At 46.9% G+C, this 15,732-nt stretch overlaps 1 protein-coding gene across 15 annotated transcripts in view; it reads right to left on the reverse strand.

Annotated features, from left to right (window-relative positions):
- Positions 1-15,732, reverse strand: part of LOC119972713 (echinoderm microtubule-associated protein-like 6) — a 528,500-nt gene that overhangs the window by 241,840 nt on the left and 270,928 nt on the right. For all 15 annotated transcript variants that reach the window (XR_005462144.1, XR_005462143.1, XR_005462146.1 and 12 more), the window contains one exon: positions 6,713-6,840. Coding sequence is in view for 11 of the 15 variants with exons in the window: in XM_038809940.1 (XP_038665868.1) it covers positions 6,713-6,840 (128 nt within the window). In the remaining 4 variants the exon portion in view is untranslated. The remainder of the gene's footprint in view (positions 1-6,712; positions 6,841-15,732) is intronic.

Raw genomic sequence — 15,732 nt, forward strand, 5'->3', positions numbered from 1 at the left:
CACGATAGCATCATTTAAGATGTATCTAGACAGATACATGAATGGGCAGGGAACAGAGGGATACAGATCCTTAGAAAATAGGCGACAGTTTTAGATAGAGGATCTGGATCGGCGCAGGCTTGGAGGGCCGAAGGGCCTGTTCCTGTGCTGTAATTTGTCTTTGTTCTTTGATGTTCTTAGATGTGAGTTTTGCTGACAAGGTCAACATTTGTTGCTCATCCCTAATTGCTCTAGAGAAGATGGGAATGGGCCGCTTTCTTGAACCACTGCAGTCTTTCTGATGTAGATACTCTGACAGTGTTGTTAGGGAGGAGGTTCTCGGATTTTGACCCAGTGGTAATGAAGGAACAGTGACATAATTCCAAGTCAGGATGGTCCGTGGCCTGGAGGGGAATTTGTTAGAGGTGGTATTCCCGTGCATCAGTTGCCCCTATCCTTCTGGGCGGTAGAGGTTGCAGATTGGAAAGTGCTATTGAAGGATGTGCCACTGTGTGTTGGCGGTGGAGTGAGTGAATGCATAAGGTGATGGATGGTGTGCCAATCAAGCAGGTTGCTTGGTCCTGGATTTTGTCAAGCTTTTTGAGTGTTGTTGGAGCTGCATTCATTCAGGCACGATGAGTATTCCATCTCATGCCGACTTGTGACTTGTATATGGTAGACAGGCTTTGGGGAGTAAGGAGATGAGTTACATTCAATGCAGATTTCGCAACCTTGACCTGCTTTGGTAGCCACAGTATTTATATGGCTAATCCAGTTCAGTTTCTGGGCAATGTAACTCCCAGGATATTGATAGTGGGGAATGAAGCGATGGTAATGCTGTTGAATGTCAAGTGGAGATGGTTATTGCCTGGGACTTGTCTGAATGTCACTTACCACTGATCAGCCCAAGACTGCATGTTGTCCAGGTCTACCTGCATTCGAACGTGGGCTGCCTCAGTAAATGAGTCAGAAATGGGACTGAACTCTGAAATCATCAGCAAACACCCCCACTACTTGAATTTATGATGAAGGGAAGGTCATTTATGAAGCAGTTGAAGATGTTTGGGCTGAGGACACTACTGTGTGGCACTCCTGCAGTAATGTCCCTGAGTGAGATGATTGGTTTGTAACAATCACAGATATCTTCCTTTGTGCTAGTAATGACTCCAATGGAAAGTTTACCCCCCGATTCCCAAGGACTTAACTATGCTAGGGTTCCTAGTGGGCAGCACGGTGGCGCAGAGTGTTAGCCCTGATGCCTCACGGCACCAAGGTTCCAGGTTCGATCCTGGCTCTGGGTCACTGTCTGTGTGGAGTTTGCACATTCTCCCCATGTTTACGTGGGCTTTGCCCCCACAACCCAAAGATGTGCAGGCTAGGTGAATTGGCCACACTCAATTGCCCCTTAATTGGAAAAAATGAATTGGGTACTCTAAATTTATTTAAAAAAAACTATGTTAGGGTTCCTTGGTGCCACGTCAGGTGAAAATTCTGCCTTGGTTTCAAGGGCAGTCATCTCAATTTATCTCTGCAATTCAACTCTTTTGTCCATGTTTGGACTCGGGCTGTAATGAAGTCAGACCCTGACAGAACCCAAACTTAGCATCGGTGAGTAGGTGATCACAGTGGAAGTGTCATTTATTAGAACATTTGATGACACTTCTCATCACTTTGCTGATGATTGAGGTGTCAATTGGCAGGATTAGAATTGTCCAGCTTTTTGTGGACAGGACACACCTGGGCAATTTTCCACATTTGTGCTGGAAAAATTTGGCTAGTGGCAAGCTTACATCTGGGATGCAAGTCTTCAATATTGTCAGGATCCATAATTTTGCTGTATCCAGTGCCTTCAGCGACTTCTTGATATTATGTGGAGTGAATCAAATTGGCTGCAGATTGTCATATGTGTTTTGGGATCTCAGGAGGAGGCCAAGAAGAATCACCCACTTGGCACTTCTGGCTGAAGATGGTAGCAAATGCTTCGGCCTTATCTTTTGCAAGGGTTGGGCTGGGCTCCACCATCATTTTAAATGGGGATATTTGTATTCCCTACTCCTCTGGTTAGTTTTTTAATTATCCACCATCATTCATGACTTGGCTGTGGCAGAACTGGAGAGTTTTAATCTGATCCATTGGTTATGGGAACATAGGAATGGGAGTAGCCCATTCAGCCCCTTGAGGCTGACCCACCACTTAATGAGATTGTGGCTGATGGTCACCTAACTCCACATACCTGCCTTTGGCCCGCATCCCTTAATATTTTTGCTTAACAAAAACCTATCTATCTCAGATTTAAAAGTAACAACTGATCTAGCTTCAGCCGCTGTTTGTGGGAGAGAGTTCCAAACCTCTGCCACCCTTTGAGTGAAAAAGTGCTTCCTAACACCTCTCCTGAACGGTCTAGCCCTCATTTTTATACTATGCCCCCTAGTTTTAGAATCTCCAACCAGTGGAAATAGTTTATCTTTATTTACCCTGTCTTTCCCTGTTAATATTTTGATTACTTCGATCAGATCACTCCTTAACCTTCTAAATTCTAGTGAAAAGGTCTAATTTGAGTAATCTCTCCTCGTAACTCAACCCCTGTAATCCAGGTATCCTCTTTGCAAACCTACATTGCACGCCATCAAAGGTGTGGTGCCCAGATTTGCCTTATAGTACTCTAAATGGGGTCTAACCAAGGTTTTGTATAGTTGCAGCATAACCTCTGTTTCCTTATATTCCAATCTTCTAGATATAAAGGCTGGCATTCCATTAGCCTTTTTCATTATTTTCTGCACTTGTTTCCGGCACGTTAAGGATCTATGTGCCTGAATCCCAAAGTCTCTTTGAACATCTACTGTATCTAACCTCTTTCCATTTAGATAGTGCTCTGCTCTATCCTTTTTTGGTCCAAAATGGATAACCTCTCATTTGTTTACATTAAATTCCATCTGCCACAATTTGTCCATTCACCTGGTCTGTCAATACCTTCTTGCAAATTTATGCTATCATCTAGGCTGTCTACACTGCCACCTAACTTTATATAATTTGAAAATCTAGACATATGACTTTCTATGCCATCATCTAAATTATTAATGAATAGTGTGAATAATTGAGACACCAACACAGATCCCTGTGGTACACGACTAGCCACTTCCTGCCAATTGGAGTAATTACCCATTATCCCCACTGTCTGTCGCCTACCACTCACCATTTTCCTAATCATGTCAACAATTTGCCCCCACCTCCATGGGCTTCTACCTTACTTAACAGTCTCTTGTGTGGAACTTTATCAAATGCCTTCTGGAAGTCAATATAAATTACATCCAGAGACATTCCCTTGTCCACTACCTTAGTCACTTCTTCAAAATATTAATGAAGTTTAGTCAGGCATGACCTTCCCTTCACATAATCATGTTGGCTCTCCCTGATGGACCAAAATTTTGCACGGTGTTCACTTATCCCATCCCAGGCTATAGACTCCAACAATTTCCCCATCACAGATCTGTAATTCCCTGGTTTCCCCTTTTCACTCTTCTTAAAAAGTGGAGCAACACGTTAAATTTTCCAAACCAGAGGGACTACTGCTGAATCTAGAGAACTTAGGAAGATTATAGTTAGGGCATCTACAGTGTACTGCCCTCCTTCCTTTAACACCCTCAGATAGAAACTGGCAGTCCTGGGGATTTGTCACTCTTCAGTTCCATTAATGTCCTAGTTTCTGATGCTGTATTTACGTTAATTGTATTAAGTCCTTGTCCTCTATCGAGTATTAATTTTTTGGGGACTTCCAGCAAGTTATCTTCCTTTTCTAGGGCAGCACAAGTGATTAGCATTGTGGCTTCACAGCGCCAGGGTCCCAGGTTCGATTCCCTGCTGGGTCCTTAGCTGTGCGATGTCTGCAGGTTCTCCCCCTGTCTGTGTGGGTTTCCTCCGGGTGCTCCGGTTTCCTCCCACAGTCCAAAGGCGCGCAGGTTAAGTAGATTGGCCATGATAAATTGCCCTTAGTGACCAAAAAAGGTTAGGAGGGGTTATTGGGTTACGGCTTAAGTGGGTCAGTGCAGACTCAATGGGCCGAATGGCCTCCTTCTGCACTGTATGTTCTACTGTCAATATTTAGGCAAAGTAATTGTTTAACATGTCTGTCACTTCCCCATTATCACTGACAATATCTCCATTTTCAGCTTTTAGTGAGCCTACATTGCTCTTCACCACCCTGCTTTCCCCTTCTGCTTGATTTTGATGTTCCTTTCAGTAGCTTTTATAAGCTGTTTTGTGACCCTTTTCTGTTCTTTGTATCCATCCTATTTGTCCAGCTCTGTGCTATGTCTTACATTGTTGTGAACCCTTTCTTTTAGTTTTATGCTGTCCCTAACCTCTTTACTTGTGAAGTGTAGCCTTTGAGGTGGGCTGGACAGCTGGTTTTAATGCAGAACAAGGCCAGCAGCGCGGGTTCAATTCCCGTATCGGCTGAGAATTCGGATTTCTCCCTCCATGTACCGAACAGTTGCCGGAATGTGGCAACTGGGAGCTTTTCACAGTAACTTCATTGCGGTGTCGATGTAAGCCTACTTGTGACAATAAAAAGATTATTATTTATTTATTATTTTCCTCTCGGGTGTAAATCCTTGCTTTGTATCTTGTTAAATGTTTCTTTAAATACACTCCACTGATCTTCAGTCGTTTGACCTATTAACAGATCTTCCCAGTTCACTGTGGACAGTCGCAGCCTCTTCCCATTAAAGTCAGCCGTACCCAAGTCTAAAATTCTAACATCTGAAACATGCTTTTCACTTTCAAACACTACACTGAATTCAATCATGTTGTGATCACTATTTGATCAATGTTCGTGCAGTTAGACTACTAATTAAATTGGGCTCATTACTCATAACTAAATCTAATGTTTCCTGACCCCTTCTTGTATCAAGAACAAATTGCTGTAGGAAACTATCCCGGACACATTCCATAAATTCACTACCTTTCTGACAGGTGCTTGTCTGCCTTTCCCAATCTATGTGGAATTTGAAATTCCCCATTATTACTACTCTGCCTTTGCCACACACTTGCTTTTACACAATCCAGCACCTCTGAATTACTCCCGGGGGTTGATTCACAGCACCTATCACAGTTTTAGATCCTTTTCTTTTCTTCAGTTCCACCCACATGATCTCCACTGGATGCTTTCCCCTCATTATATCCTCCCTCACTATTGAAGTGTTAGTATTTTTATCAGTCAGGCTACTCCAACCCCTTTGCCATATTCTCTGTCCCTCCTGTAAACTTTATAATCAGGTATATTTAGTTCCCAGTCCCGATCATTCCGCAGCCATGTCTCTGTATTAGCTACGACATCATATCCTTCAATTTGCATTTGCACCTGTTTGTGGGATATCTTGGCTTTGTCTAGTGCATGCTGCTTCCATTGGCATGCTTGTAATCCTCTGCTTAATGGCCTCCTCCTTCCTTCTCTCTGTCACTCTATGCGAAAGTACTTTCAGTTCAGTTTCCTGACATTAAATGAAATTTAATGCAGTGTGCGTTTTAAATGATTCTTTTTTGAAGAAAGAATGAGGATCGAGGGGCAATATAAATTAAATAGTGCACTTTTAAAGGGAATGCTCAAACAGATATAAGTAGACCGAAATCCCTAAACTAGATGATTCATGTTTGGTAAGTTCATTTCTAACACTGACTCAAATTTTCTGGACTCCTCTGCCAATGAAGGTACACCCAACAAGAGGCCCCTTTGCACAGATCTGGGAGGTTGCTGTGAAGATCCCCGCCATCTATGATGCAGGCAGCTGCTTGAAACATCACTGGTAACATCACTGGTTTTAACGTCACAGACACCGCAACCGCACATGTGCGAAAGTGCACCCTTTGTAGTTGCAGAATTACCATATGCAACCATCAATGAAGCTGGATAATTTACTGTTCAACAGTAACTGTTCAACACCTTTCCTTTGTGCCTGGGCCACAATACCAGTTTCCTTTTGAGGCTGGAGGTGGCACTCCAATTGTACTGTTAATTATGCAAGTGTCTGCTAATTATTGCATCACCCAGATCCAAGAATTTGGGAATGAGTACATTTTGCACACCCATCACAGATGTATTTCCCATGTATCCAAAGTTCCACCTGATCTGATCTTAGGGCGGCAAGGTGGCACAGTGGTTAGTACTGCTGCCTCATAGCTCCAGGGACCCAGGTTCAATTCTGGCTTCGGGTAATTGTGTGGAGTTTGCACTTTCTCCCCGTGGCTGCATGGGTTTCCTCTGGGTGCTCCTGTTTCCTCCCACAGTCCAGGGGTGTGCAGGTTAGGTGGATTGGCCATGCTAAATTGCCCCCGAGGGTCCAAAAGGTTTGGTGGGGTTACTGCGTTACAGGGATAGGGTGGAGGCATGGGCTGTTCTTTCCAAGGGCCGGTACAGACTCGATGGGCTGAATGGTCTCCTTCTCCACTGTAAATTCTATGATTTGTAATAATTATTTAAATTAATGGATCCAACAAATTTAAGAGCTGTGAACTACATTCCCATGCAGGAGAGAATAGCAACAGCTTGTAAACCTTAACACCCAGCGGAAAATGAACATTCATCATTTCAGAGCAGCTATTAAAAAATAAAATAAAATGCTGGACCATACAGCCGAATTAATTGAGTTAAGGTCTGAAGTATTGAGTAGAAGCTATATTTCCTCTGGTCATGCTGTGCTTTAAATTCTTTTTTCTTGAATGGCAAAGAGATTATTACCTGAACCAGCAGGGTAATAGGTCCACTTTTATCTATTTCAAGTATTTCACCATTCTTGGTTCCTACAAGTATATGGCCGTGTCCCAATGTAATGGCACGTAATGAAGGATTGTCTTCCAGAAGTAAACCTGAAAATACACCATAGAATCACACAAGTTTAGCCTAAGGTCACCTTGTATCGGCATCAGACCTATCTACTGTATTCCTGTTTCTTTGTTCATTTCCTATATCATTTTATATTTTCCTTCATCAAATATTTTACTGGTACCCTTTTAAATGGTCTGATTGATACATTACCACAAATGACTGCTGCAACTGTGTCACATAGATCTTAAAATCTTTGCATGAAAAAAATCTTCTGGCCTCCTCTTTTATACTTCTAATTCATTTTATGATTTTTTAATGCAAAGCCAAATGCTTTTGCTAACTTTTTAAAAAATTATACGGTTTCCCCATTTGTGTGCCAAAAAGTTTAAGTTCACCAGTAGCTAAACACTAACGTTAGCATTGAAAGTGTTGCTCGATTACATGAAATAGGGAAAAAAAGTAGGTGGCCTGGATTTTGCAATAGTGATGTTGTCAGTGTTCACCACTATTTAATAAGGGAGGTAGAGAGAAAGAAGGGAATTATAGAGCAGTCAGCCTTAGGTTGGTAATGGGGAAATTGCTAGAGTCCTAAAAGATTTAATCGCAGAGGACTTGGAAAACAGTGACAGGATCGGACAGAGTTGGCATGGATTTACAAAAGGGAAGTCATGTTTAACAAATCTACTGGAATTCTTCGAGGAAGAAAAGCAGAGTTGACGAGGGGGAACCAGTGACGTGATTTATTTAGACTTTCAGAAGGCTTTCAACAATGTCCCACATGAGGGATTACCATGTAAAATTAAGGCACATGGGATTGGGGGTTGTGTTATTGAGATGGATAGAAAACTGGTTGTCTGACAGGAAACAAAATAAATGGCAGGCAGTGACTAGTGGGTATTCCAGGAATATGTGCTAGGACTCCAGCTATTCACAATATATATTAATGATTTAAATAAGGGAACTAAATGTGATATCTTCAAATTTGTAGATGACACAAAGTTGAGTGGCAGGGTGAGGATGCAGAAAAGCTTCCGTGTGATTCGGACAAGCTGAATAGTGGGGAAATGCATGGCAGATACAGTTTGACAGCAAAAACAGGAAGGCAGATTATCTGAATGACCTATAGATTGAGAGAGAGGAATGTGCAACAAGACTTGGATGTCCTTGTACACCAGTCGCTGAAAGTAAACATGCAGGTTCAGCAGGCGGAAAAAAAGCCAAATGATATGTTGGCCTACATAGCGCGAGTATTCAAGTACAGGAGCAGAGATGTCTTGATGCAATTATACAAGGCCTGGAACAACACCTGGAATATTTTGTACAGTTTTGGTCTCCTTATCTAAGGAAGGATGTTCTTCCAATAGAGTGAGTGCAATGAAGGTTTACCAGATTGATTTCTGGACTGGCAGGTCTGATGTACAAGGAAGATTATGTTGGTTAGGATTGAATTCGCTGGAGTTTAGAAGAATGCTTTCAAAAGAAACCTATAAAATTCTAACAGGACTAGAGAGTGTAGATAGAGGAAGGATGTTCCCAATGGCAGGGGAGACCAGAACCAAGGGGCACAGTCTAAGGAAATGGGGTAAACCATTTAGGACGGAGATGAGGAGCAATTTCTTCACCCAGATAGCGGTGTGCCTGTGAAATTCACTACCACAGAAAGCAGTTGAGGCCAAAATATTGTCTGTGGGATTCTCTGTCGGAGGGATCCTCCGCTTCGCCAGCAGGACGCCCGCGTGTTTCCCAACGGCGTGGTGGTGGTCACAACGGGAATCCCCTTTGGCAGGCGGTGGGAACGGAGAATCTTGCTGCCGATGGGTGCGCACCGCGCCGGAAAACAGGGCTGGCAGGACGGAGAATCCCGCCCTTTAGAGTTAAATATAGCTCTTGGGGCTAAAAGGATCTCAGAATATGGGGGGAAAGCAGGAATAGGTTACTGAGTTGAATGATTAGCCAAGTTCGAAATGAATGGCCAAATGGCCTACTCTTGCAGCTATTTTCTATGTCATTAAGCCATTAAAACTGATAACAGCTTTCAGAGTCTGAAGTTCATAAAATAATGCAGGAAATCCAAAAGCTGCTGTTAGTGAGGCCATGCTGAGCTAGAGAGTGTGGATGTAGAGCAGTGCTTACAAACTTTTTTTCCGGGAACCCACTTTTACCAACTGGCTGCCCTCGGGACCCACGCCAGCTGACCTTCAGGACTCATGCTGGCCGAACTTCGTGACTCACACCGGGCGAACCTCATGATCCACCATTTTCACTTATCTTTAATGCTTGGTTACCTTTACGGTTTACCTTTGATGAGCCTGCTTGGTCCTCACCATCTCACTTGCTTTATTATTCAATGTTAAATTTCTGAATGGGTAGTTCATCAAACGTCCTGAAGCTCACACCAATACTGGTTTGTCCTGTCGTGGACTCTACTGTGCAGCTCTCTCCAGCAGATTCAGTTGAGAGATCCTGGCCTGTTTGTCTTTCTGGCCCTCTCTTTTTCTTATTCCAAAACAATCCATCTTCAGTTCTTCACAAAGTCCTGTTCCTTGCTTACAGGCAGCTACAAAATGGAGGATTCCCTCCTCAGTAATTTCACACCTCGAGCATGTGACGTTAGTGACCTGCTCTCTGCCACCGCTTCTGGCGGGAAGACGCCATTGATTTTTTAAAAATCTGCTCCTGGGAGAGCATACTGACATCCAGAGGAGGGCCTGCGCACGGATACCTGCAGGGGCACTATGAGCTGGACGGCCGGCATTCATGAAAGCCAGTCGCGGCCAGCATTTTTAGAAGCTGGTTGTGGCCGTTGGCCATTTCTTCCCATGATCTGCAACGCCATGACCAATCGCTCCACTACCCTCCCGGCACCCGCCCACGGTTCACAGCCCAGAGTTTGAAAATGACTGATATAGAGGTTCCCACAAATTGCCATCTCCATTGCAATCACTGAAGAAAAATTCCACTTCAAAACCTTATGGTGTAAAAAGTTACACATTGTTGAATGAGATGTAACTGGCTTTTTAATAATGTACAAACTTTATAAGAGCATTTTAACAGCTCAGAAAATATTATATTTGTGGAATGTCAAATTTATTCACAATGAGTTTTAAAAATCCAATTTTAAAATATTTTGGGCAGGATTCTCAGTTTGAAAGACTGACGCCAGGACTGAAGGCCTGGCATTCCACAGTCCCGATGGCTTTGTCAGTCCTGGAGCAATTCAGAACATGCTAATGGGCCAGCACTTGCTCCACGTGGAATTAGTGCAATTCCAACTCATGCAGCCGTAGATTTGCGGCAGTTGAGATTGACACTGGAGAGTCTGACAAGCTGGAGCTGTCTATAAGCACTCCACTGCCCACACACTCTCATTCCAGCCAAGAGGATGCCACCCCGGAGAGCAGCCCCGAGGTTTGCAGATGCAGAGATGGAAATCATCGAAGATATAATCGAATTTACAGTGCAGAAGGAGGCCATTCGGCCCATCGAGTCTGCACCGGCTCTTGGAAAGAGCACCCTACCCAAGGTCAACACCTCCACCCTATCCCCATAACCCAGTAACCCCACCCAACACTAAGGGCAATTTTGGACACTGAGGGCAATTTATCATGGCCAATCCACCTAACCTGCACATCTTTAGAAATATTGTTGGATGCCATAGAGAGGAGAGGTGGGATACCCTGTTCCCCGGGGTGGGAAGACGACTGCCACTCACAGACATCAACCGGTCTTGGGCGCAGGTGCCAGAAGCCATGAGCGCGACCGCAAGGACCAGGCAGCACCGGAAAAAGCTGCACAACCTCCAAAGGGCGGCCCGGTGAGTCACCACCTCCGTGCTGCTGGTCCCACCCCTACCCCACACCCCCCAACCCAACACTGCTCATCCCCCACCCACCCATTGCAGCCCCCACCCCGCGGACCAGTAGGCAATGCTGAGTTAGGGTGGGCAACCCCCCAGGCCAGAGATGGTGCATCACCACCTCTGTCCCCCCGGCACCATCCCCGCCCCACACACACTACCCCACACCCCACAGCCCCCACTCCCCGCAGTGGTAGGGACTCCCAAGGGGACGGATGGTCGGAGGACAGCCTGACCCCAGGGACTAGCTGCCGTTCAGACAGGTCCGATCAATGTTGCAGGGTACTACATTAGGGGGAGTCAGCAACCATCCAGAGCCTGCAGGTGCAGTTGGAGGAGTCCAACCACCTGCAGGAGCAGTAGGCAGTGCGAGCCATGCATTTAAAAAAAATTAATTTGGGGGATGTGGGCATTGCTGCTTAGGCAAGCATTTATTGCCCATCCAAAAGTGGTGGTAAGTTGCCTTCTTGAACCACTGCAGTCCTTGAGGTGTAGGTACACCCACTGTGCTGTTAAGGATGTTGCCCCAGCTACAGTGAAGGAACAGCAGTATATTTCCAAGTCAGGGTGGTGAATAACTTGGAGGGGAACCTTCAGGTGGTGGGATTCCCAGGTATCTGCTGTTCTTGTTCTAGATGATAGTGGTTGTAGGTTTGGAAGGTGTTGTGTAAGGAACCTCGGTGAGTTACTGCAGTGCATCTTGTAGATGGTACACATGGCTACCAGCTCACAAGGCTAAATCGCTGGCTTATAAAGCAGACCAAGCAGGCCAGCAGCACGGTTCGATTCCCGTACCAGCCTCCCCGGACAGGCGCCGGAATGTGGCGACTAGGGGCTTTTCACAGTAACTTCATTGAAGCCTACTCGTGACAATAAGCGATTTTCATTTCATTTTCACTGTTCGTTGGTGTTGGAGGGTTTCAATGTTTGTGGAAGGGGGCGCAATCAAGTGGGTTGCTTTGTCCTGGATAGTGTCGAGCCTCTTGAGTGTTGTTGGAGCTGCACTCATCCAGGCAAGTGAAGAGCATTCTATTAAACTCCTGACTTGTGCCTTGTAGATGGTGGACAGGCTTTGGGGAGTCAGCAGGCGAGTTACTCGTCGCAGGATTCCTAGTCTTTGACCTGCCCTGGTAGCCACAGTATTAATGTGGCCAGTCCAGTTCAGTTTCTGATCAATGGTAACACCAATGATGGGGGATTCAGCGATGGTAATGCCATTGAATGTCGAGGAGTGGTGGTTAGATCCTCTCTTGTAGGAGGTGGTCATTGACTGGCATTTGTGTGGTGTGAATGTAACTTGCCACTTGTCAGCCCAAGCCTGGATATTGCCCAGGTCTTGCTGCATTTGGACATTGACTGCTTCATTATCAGAGGAGTCACGAATGATGTTGAACATTGTGCAGTCATCCGCAAACATCCCCACTTCTGACCTCATGATAGAAGGGAGGTCATTGATGAAGCAGCTGAAGATGGTTGAACCTAGGGCACTATCTTGTGGAACTCCTGCAATGATGTCCTGGAATTGTGATGATTGACCTCCAACCACCAAACCATCTTCCTTTGTGCCAGGTATGACTCCAACCAGCGGAAAGTTTCCCATTGACTCCAGTTTAGCTAGGGCTCCTTGATGCCACACTCTGTCAAATGCTGCCTTGATGTTAAGGGCAGTCACTCTCATTTCACCTCTGGTATTCAGCTCTTTTGTCCATGTGTGAACCAAGGCTGTAATGAGGTCAGGAGCTGAGTGATCCTGGCGGAACCCAAACTGGTGGAATATAAACTAACCATCCATGAGCAGGTTATTGCTGAGTAAGTGCCGCTTGTTGATGATTCCTTCCAGCGCTTTGCTGATGATGGAGAGTAGACTGATAGGGCAGTAATTGGCTGGGTTGGATTTGTCCTGTTTCTTCTGTATAGGACACACCTGGGCAATTTTCCACATTGGCAGGTAAATGCCAGTGTTGTAGCTTAACTGGAACAGCTCGGCTAGGGGTGCAGCAAGTTCTAGATTACAAGTCTTCAGTACTATGGCTGGGATATTGTCAGGGCCCATAGCCTTTGAAGTATCCAGTGCCTTCAGCCTTTTCATGACATCACTTGGAGTGAATCGTATTGGTTGAAGACTGACATCTGTGATGCTGGGCAGAGGAGACCGAGATGGATCATCCACTCGGCACTTCTGGCTGAAGACTGTTGCGAATGCCTCAGCCTTGCCTTTTGCACATGTGCTGGGCTCCTCCACCATTAAGGGTGGGGATATTTGTGGACCTACTCCTCCAGTGAGTTGTTTAAATTTCCACCATCATTCACGGCTGGATGTGGCAAGACTACACAGTTTAGATCTGATGCATTCATTGTGGAATCGCTTAGCTCTGTCTATTACTTGCTGTTTATCCTGTTTGGCACACAAGTAGTCCTGTGTTGTAGCTTCACGGTGTCTTTCCAGATGCCGAGTGGAGACCTGTCCTCCCAGACCTCTGTTCACAGTTGCATCCGCTCGGTAACAGATGTCCTGTACACACGGGTGGCACAATGCATCACCTTTGGCATGCACCTATCCCACCAGCTTTCCCAGGCAGTGGGATTCACCTCAGCCGCCAGCATGCCCCAGGTCCAGGGGATAACCATTGGATGCATGTTCCCCTACGAGCACCGCCGTATGAGGGGATGCCCTTCATCAATCAGAAGGGATTTCTGTCCCTCAATGTGCAGCTGGTGTGTGACCACCAGTTGCACGTCATGCACGTCTGCACCCTCTATCCAAGCAGTGTGCACAACGCCTTTGTCCTGGCAAACTCTACGATGCCGAACACCTTCAAGACATTCTCCTGGGTGAGGGGTTGGCTCTCGGGTGACAGGGATTATCTGCTGCAGTCATGGCTGATAAAACTTATCCAGAGGCCTCAGAACGATGCGGAGAACTGCTATAATGATGCCCAAGCATCGACCAGGGGTATCATCACTCGGTGCATCGGTGTGCTAAAAGCACGGTTCAGGTGCCAGGACTGCATTGGAGGTGCCCTCCACTAGAGCTCTGGGAGCATCTCCAGCATCATACTGGCCTGCTGCGTCCTTCACAATATGTAACTGCAGAGGGGCAAGATAGAATCATAGAATCCCTAAAGTGCAGAAGGAGGCCATTCGGCCCATCGAGTCTGCCCCGGCTACCTCCACCATATGCCCGTAATCCAGTACCCAGCTAACCTTTTGGACACTTAGGGGTAATTTAGCATGGCCAATCCACCTAACCTTCAGATCTTTGGACTGTGGGAGAAACGGTGTCAGACCTGGCAGGAGATTTGGGATGGGATCAGGCATAACAGCGCACTGTATAATAAAAAAAGTCCCGGGCGCGATTCATGGTGGTGGATGAAGCCATTGAATCTCGCGGGATTCATCAAAACCTTGTGAGATGTCGCGATCTGGATCTTGCTCTTGCTGGATGAGATCCAGATCAACATATTTACATGAGCCATTAGGCTCTTGTAAATATGCTGGCGCCCAATTCTCCCGGCACCTGGGGACTACCAGCCTCCCCAACAAGGCTGGCACCCGGTGCCGTTTAAAAACGTGGACCAGGCGTAATGGCAAATGTGGGGTTTCCCAGGCCATTAGTGACCCGTGGGTGGTCAGGATCAAGGCAGAGTGTCCCCCTGACTTTTCCTCGTGCACACGGGCACCGTAGACCTCTGGTGCCCAGGTGGCAGTTCCCGGATGTCCAGGGCAACACTGCAAGGGTCTGGGCCTGAGGGGGGCAATGCCCATGAAAAAGGGATGAGGGGGTGGTTATGAAGGGATGTTATGGGAAGGGGTGGAGAGTGAAGGGCGGTTTTCATAAAAGTTGCAGGGGTGAATGATGGGGGTGGCCTGTAAAGGTGTGGGGGAGGGGGGGCTCTGAGACCCCACAGCAGGGTGTCCTCACTCAGGGCGGGGGGTAATGCCCATGTGTGCAGGGGGTGATATTGCCTTTAGGTGGGGGTGGGGGGGGGGGGGGGTGTTACCCTCAAGCTCGCATATAGATTGGGACACTCTTTCAAAATGGCAGCCTGATCTCGGAGTAACCGGTCTCGCCGCAAGTTCAGCTCCCCAGTGATGGGGTAGACCGGGGAGAACCCCCCAAGGCCCAAAGAAATGACCAAGCGTGGTTGAATAGCGGTGTGCATCTCATCCAAAACGTCAGTGAGAAACACCCTGCCAAACCCGCCCAAAATGACATTGAGAAATTTTTCCGGATATTCACGTCCTAAGTGAGCGGGAATTACCACCAGCTTCCCAGCGCCCGGCCCAGCGAGGCCGGCAATGCAATTCAATGTTAATCGATCTACTTAACGAGGTTTCACGGGCTTCTCGCCGCAAATGAAGGCTCACCAGCAGATTCTGCTGTTCCCCCGAGGTTCCAGGACAGTCAGCCACAGGGCAGCCAGTGCTTCCAAGGGCGAGGTAGCAGCCAGTGCTGCCTGGGATGGAGGGGAGCTCGGGGTAGTGTGACCAGGAGGACTGGCCTTCAGTGCTGCAAAAAGGTCAACGACCTACACCGCGCAGCACGAGTAGACACAAATGCCACCTCTGCCCCACCCCAAGGGAGCATACACCCCTCAACTCCCCATGGGACCCTAACCCTACCTCTACTCCCTTCCCCTAACCTCCCTTCACACCCCGCTTCCCACCATTGAGATCCTATGTGTGTGGCTAACGATGCCCTCTGTCTCCCCTCAGGAAAAGCTCTCCCATAATCGTTGGGCGAGGACCCATACTGTTGGAGGTGTGGTGCACTTAGGAGTCCTCTCCTCCTTCACGTGGAGGTGACTGGGGAGGCCGACGACAGTTGGTTACCCAACATGGAGGCTGGCAGACAGCAAAGGTGAGGAACCACGGGGCTCCACCCGGGTGCTTGTCAAATGTGAGTCGTTATTGCCTTCCTGACTGACCCATCTCTCCCACTGACCACATGTCCATTTTCCTACAGGTCCTCCAGCCGACAGCGCCGCTCCATCCCGGGCAGTACTCTCTCTTGCCTCCCACAAGAAGCATCTCGGAGGAGAGCTCCGAGGATGCAACGGTTAGTGTCGTGGCACAT

This window comes from Scyliorhinus canicula, chromosome 1 (genome assembly GCF_902713615.1).
Source record: "Scyliorhinus canicula chromosome 1, sScyCan1.1, whole genome shotgun sequence".
Lineage (NCBI taxonomy): Eukaryota > Metazoa > Chordata > Chondrichthyes > Carcharhiniformes > Scyliorhinidae > Scyliorhinus > Scyliorhinus canicula.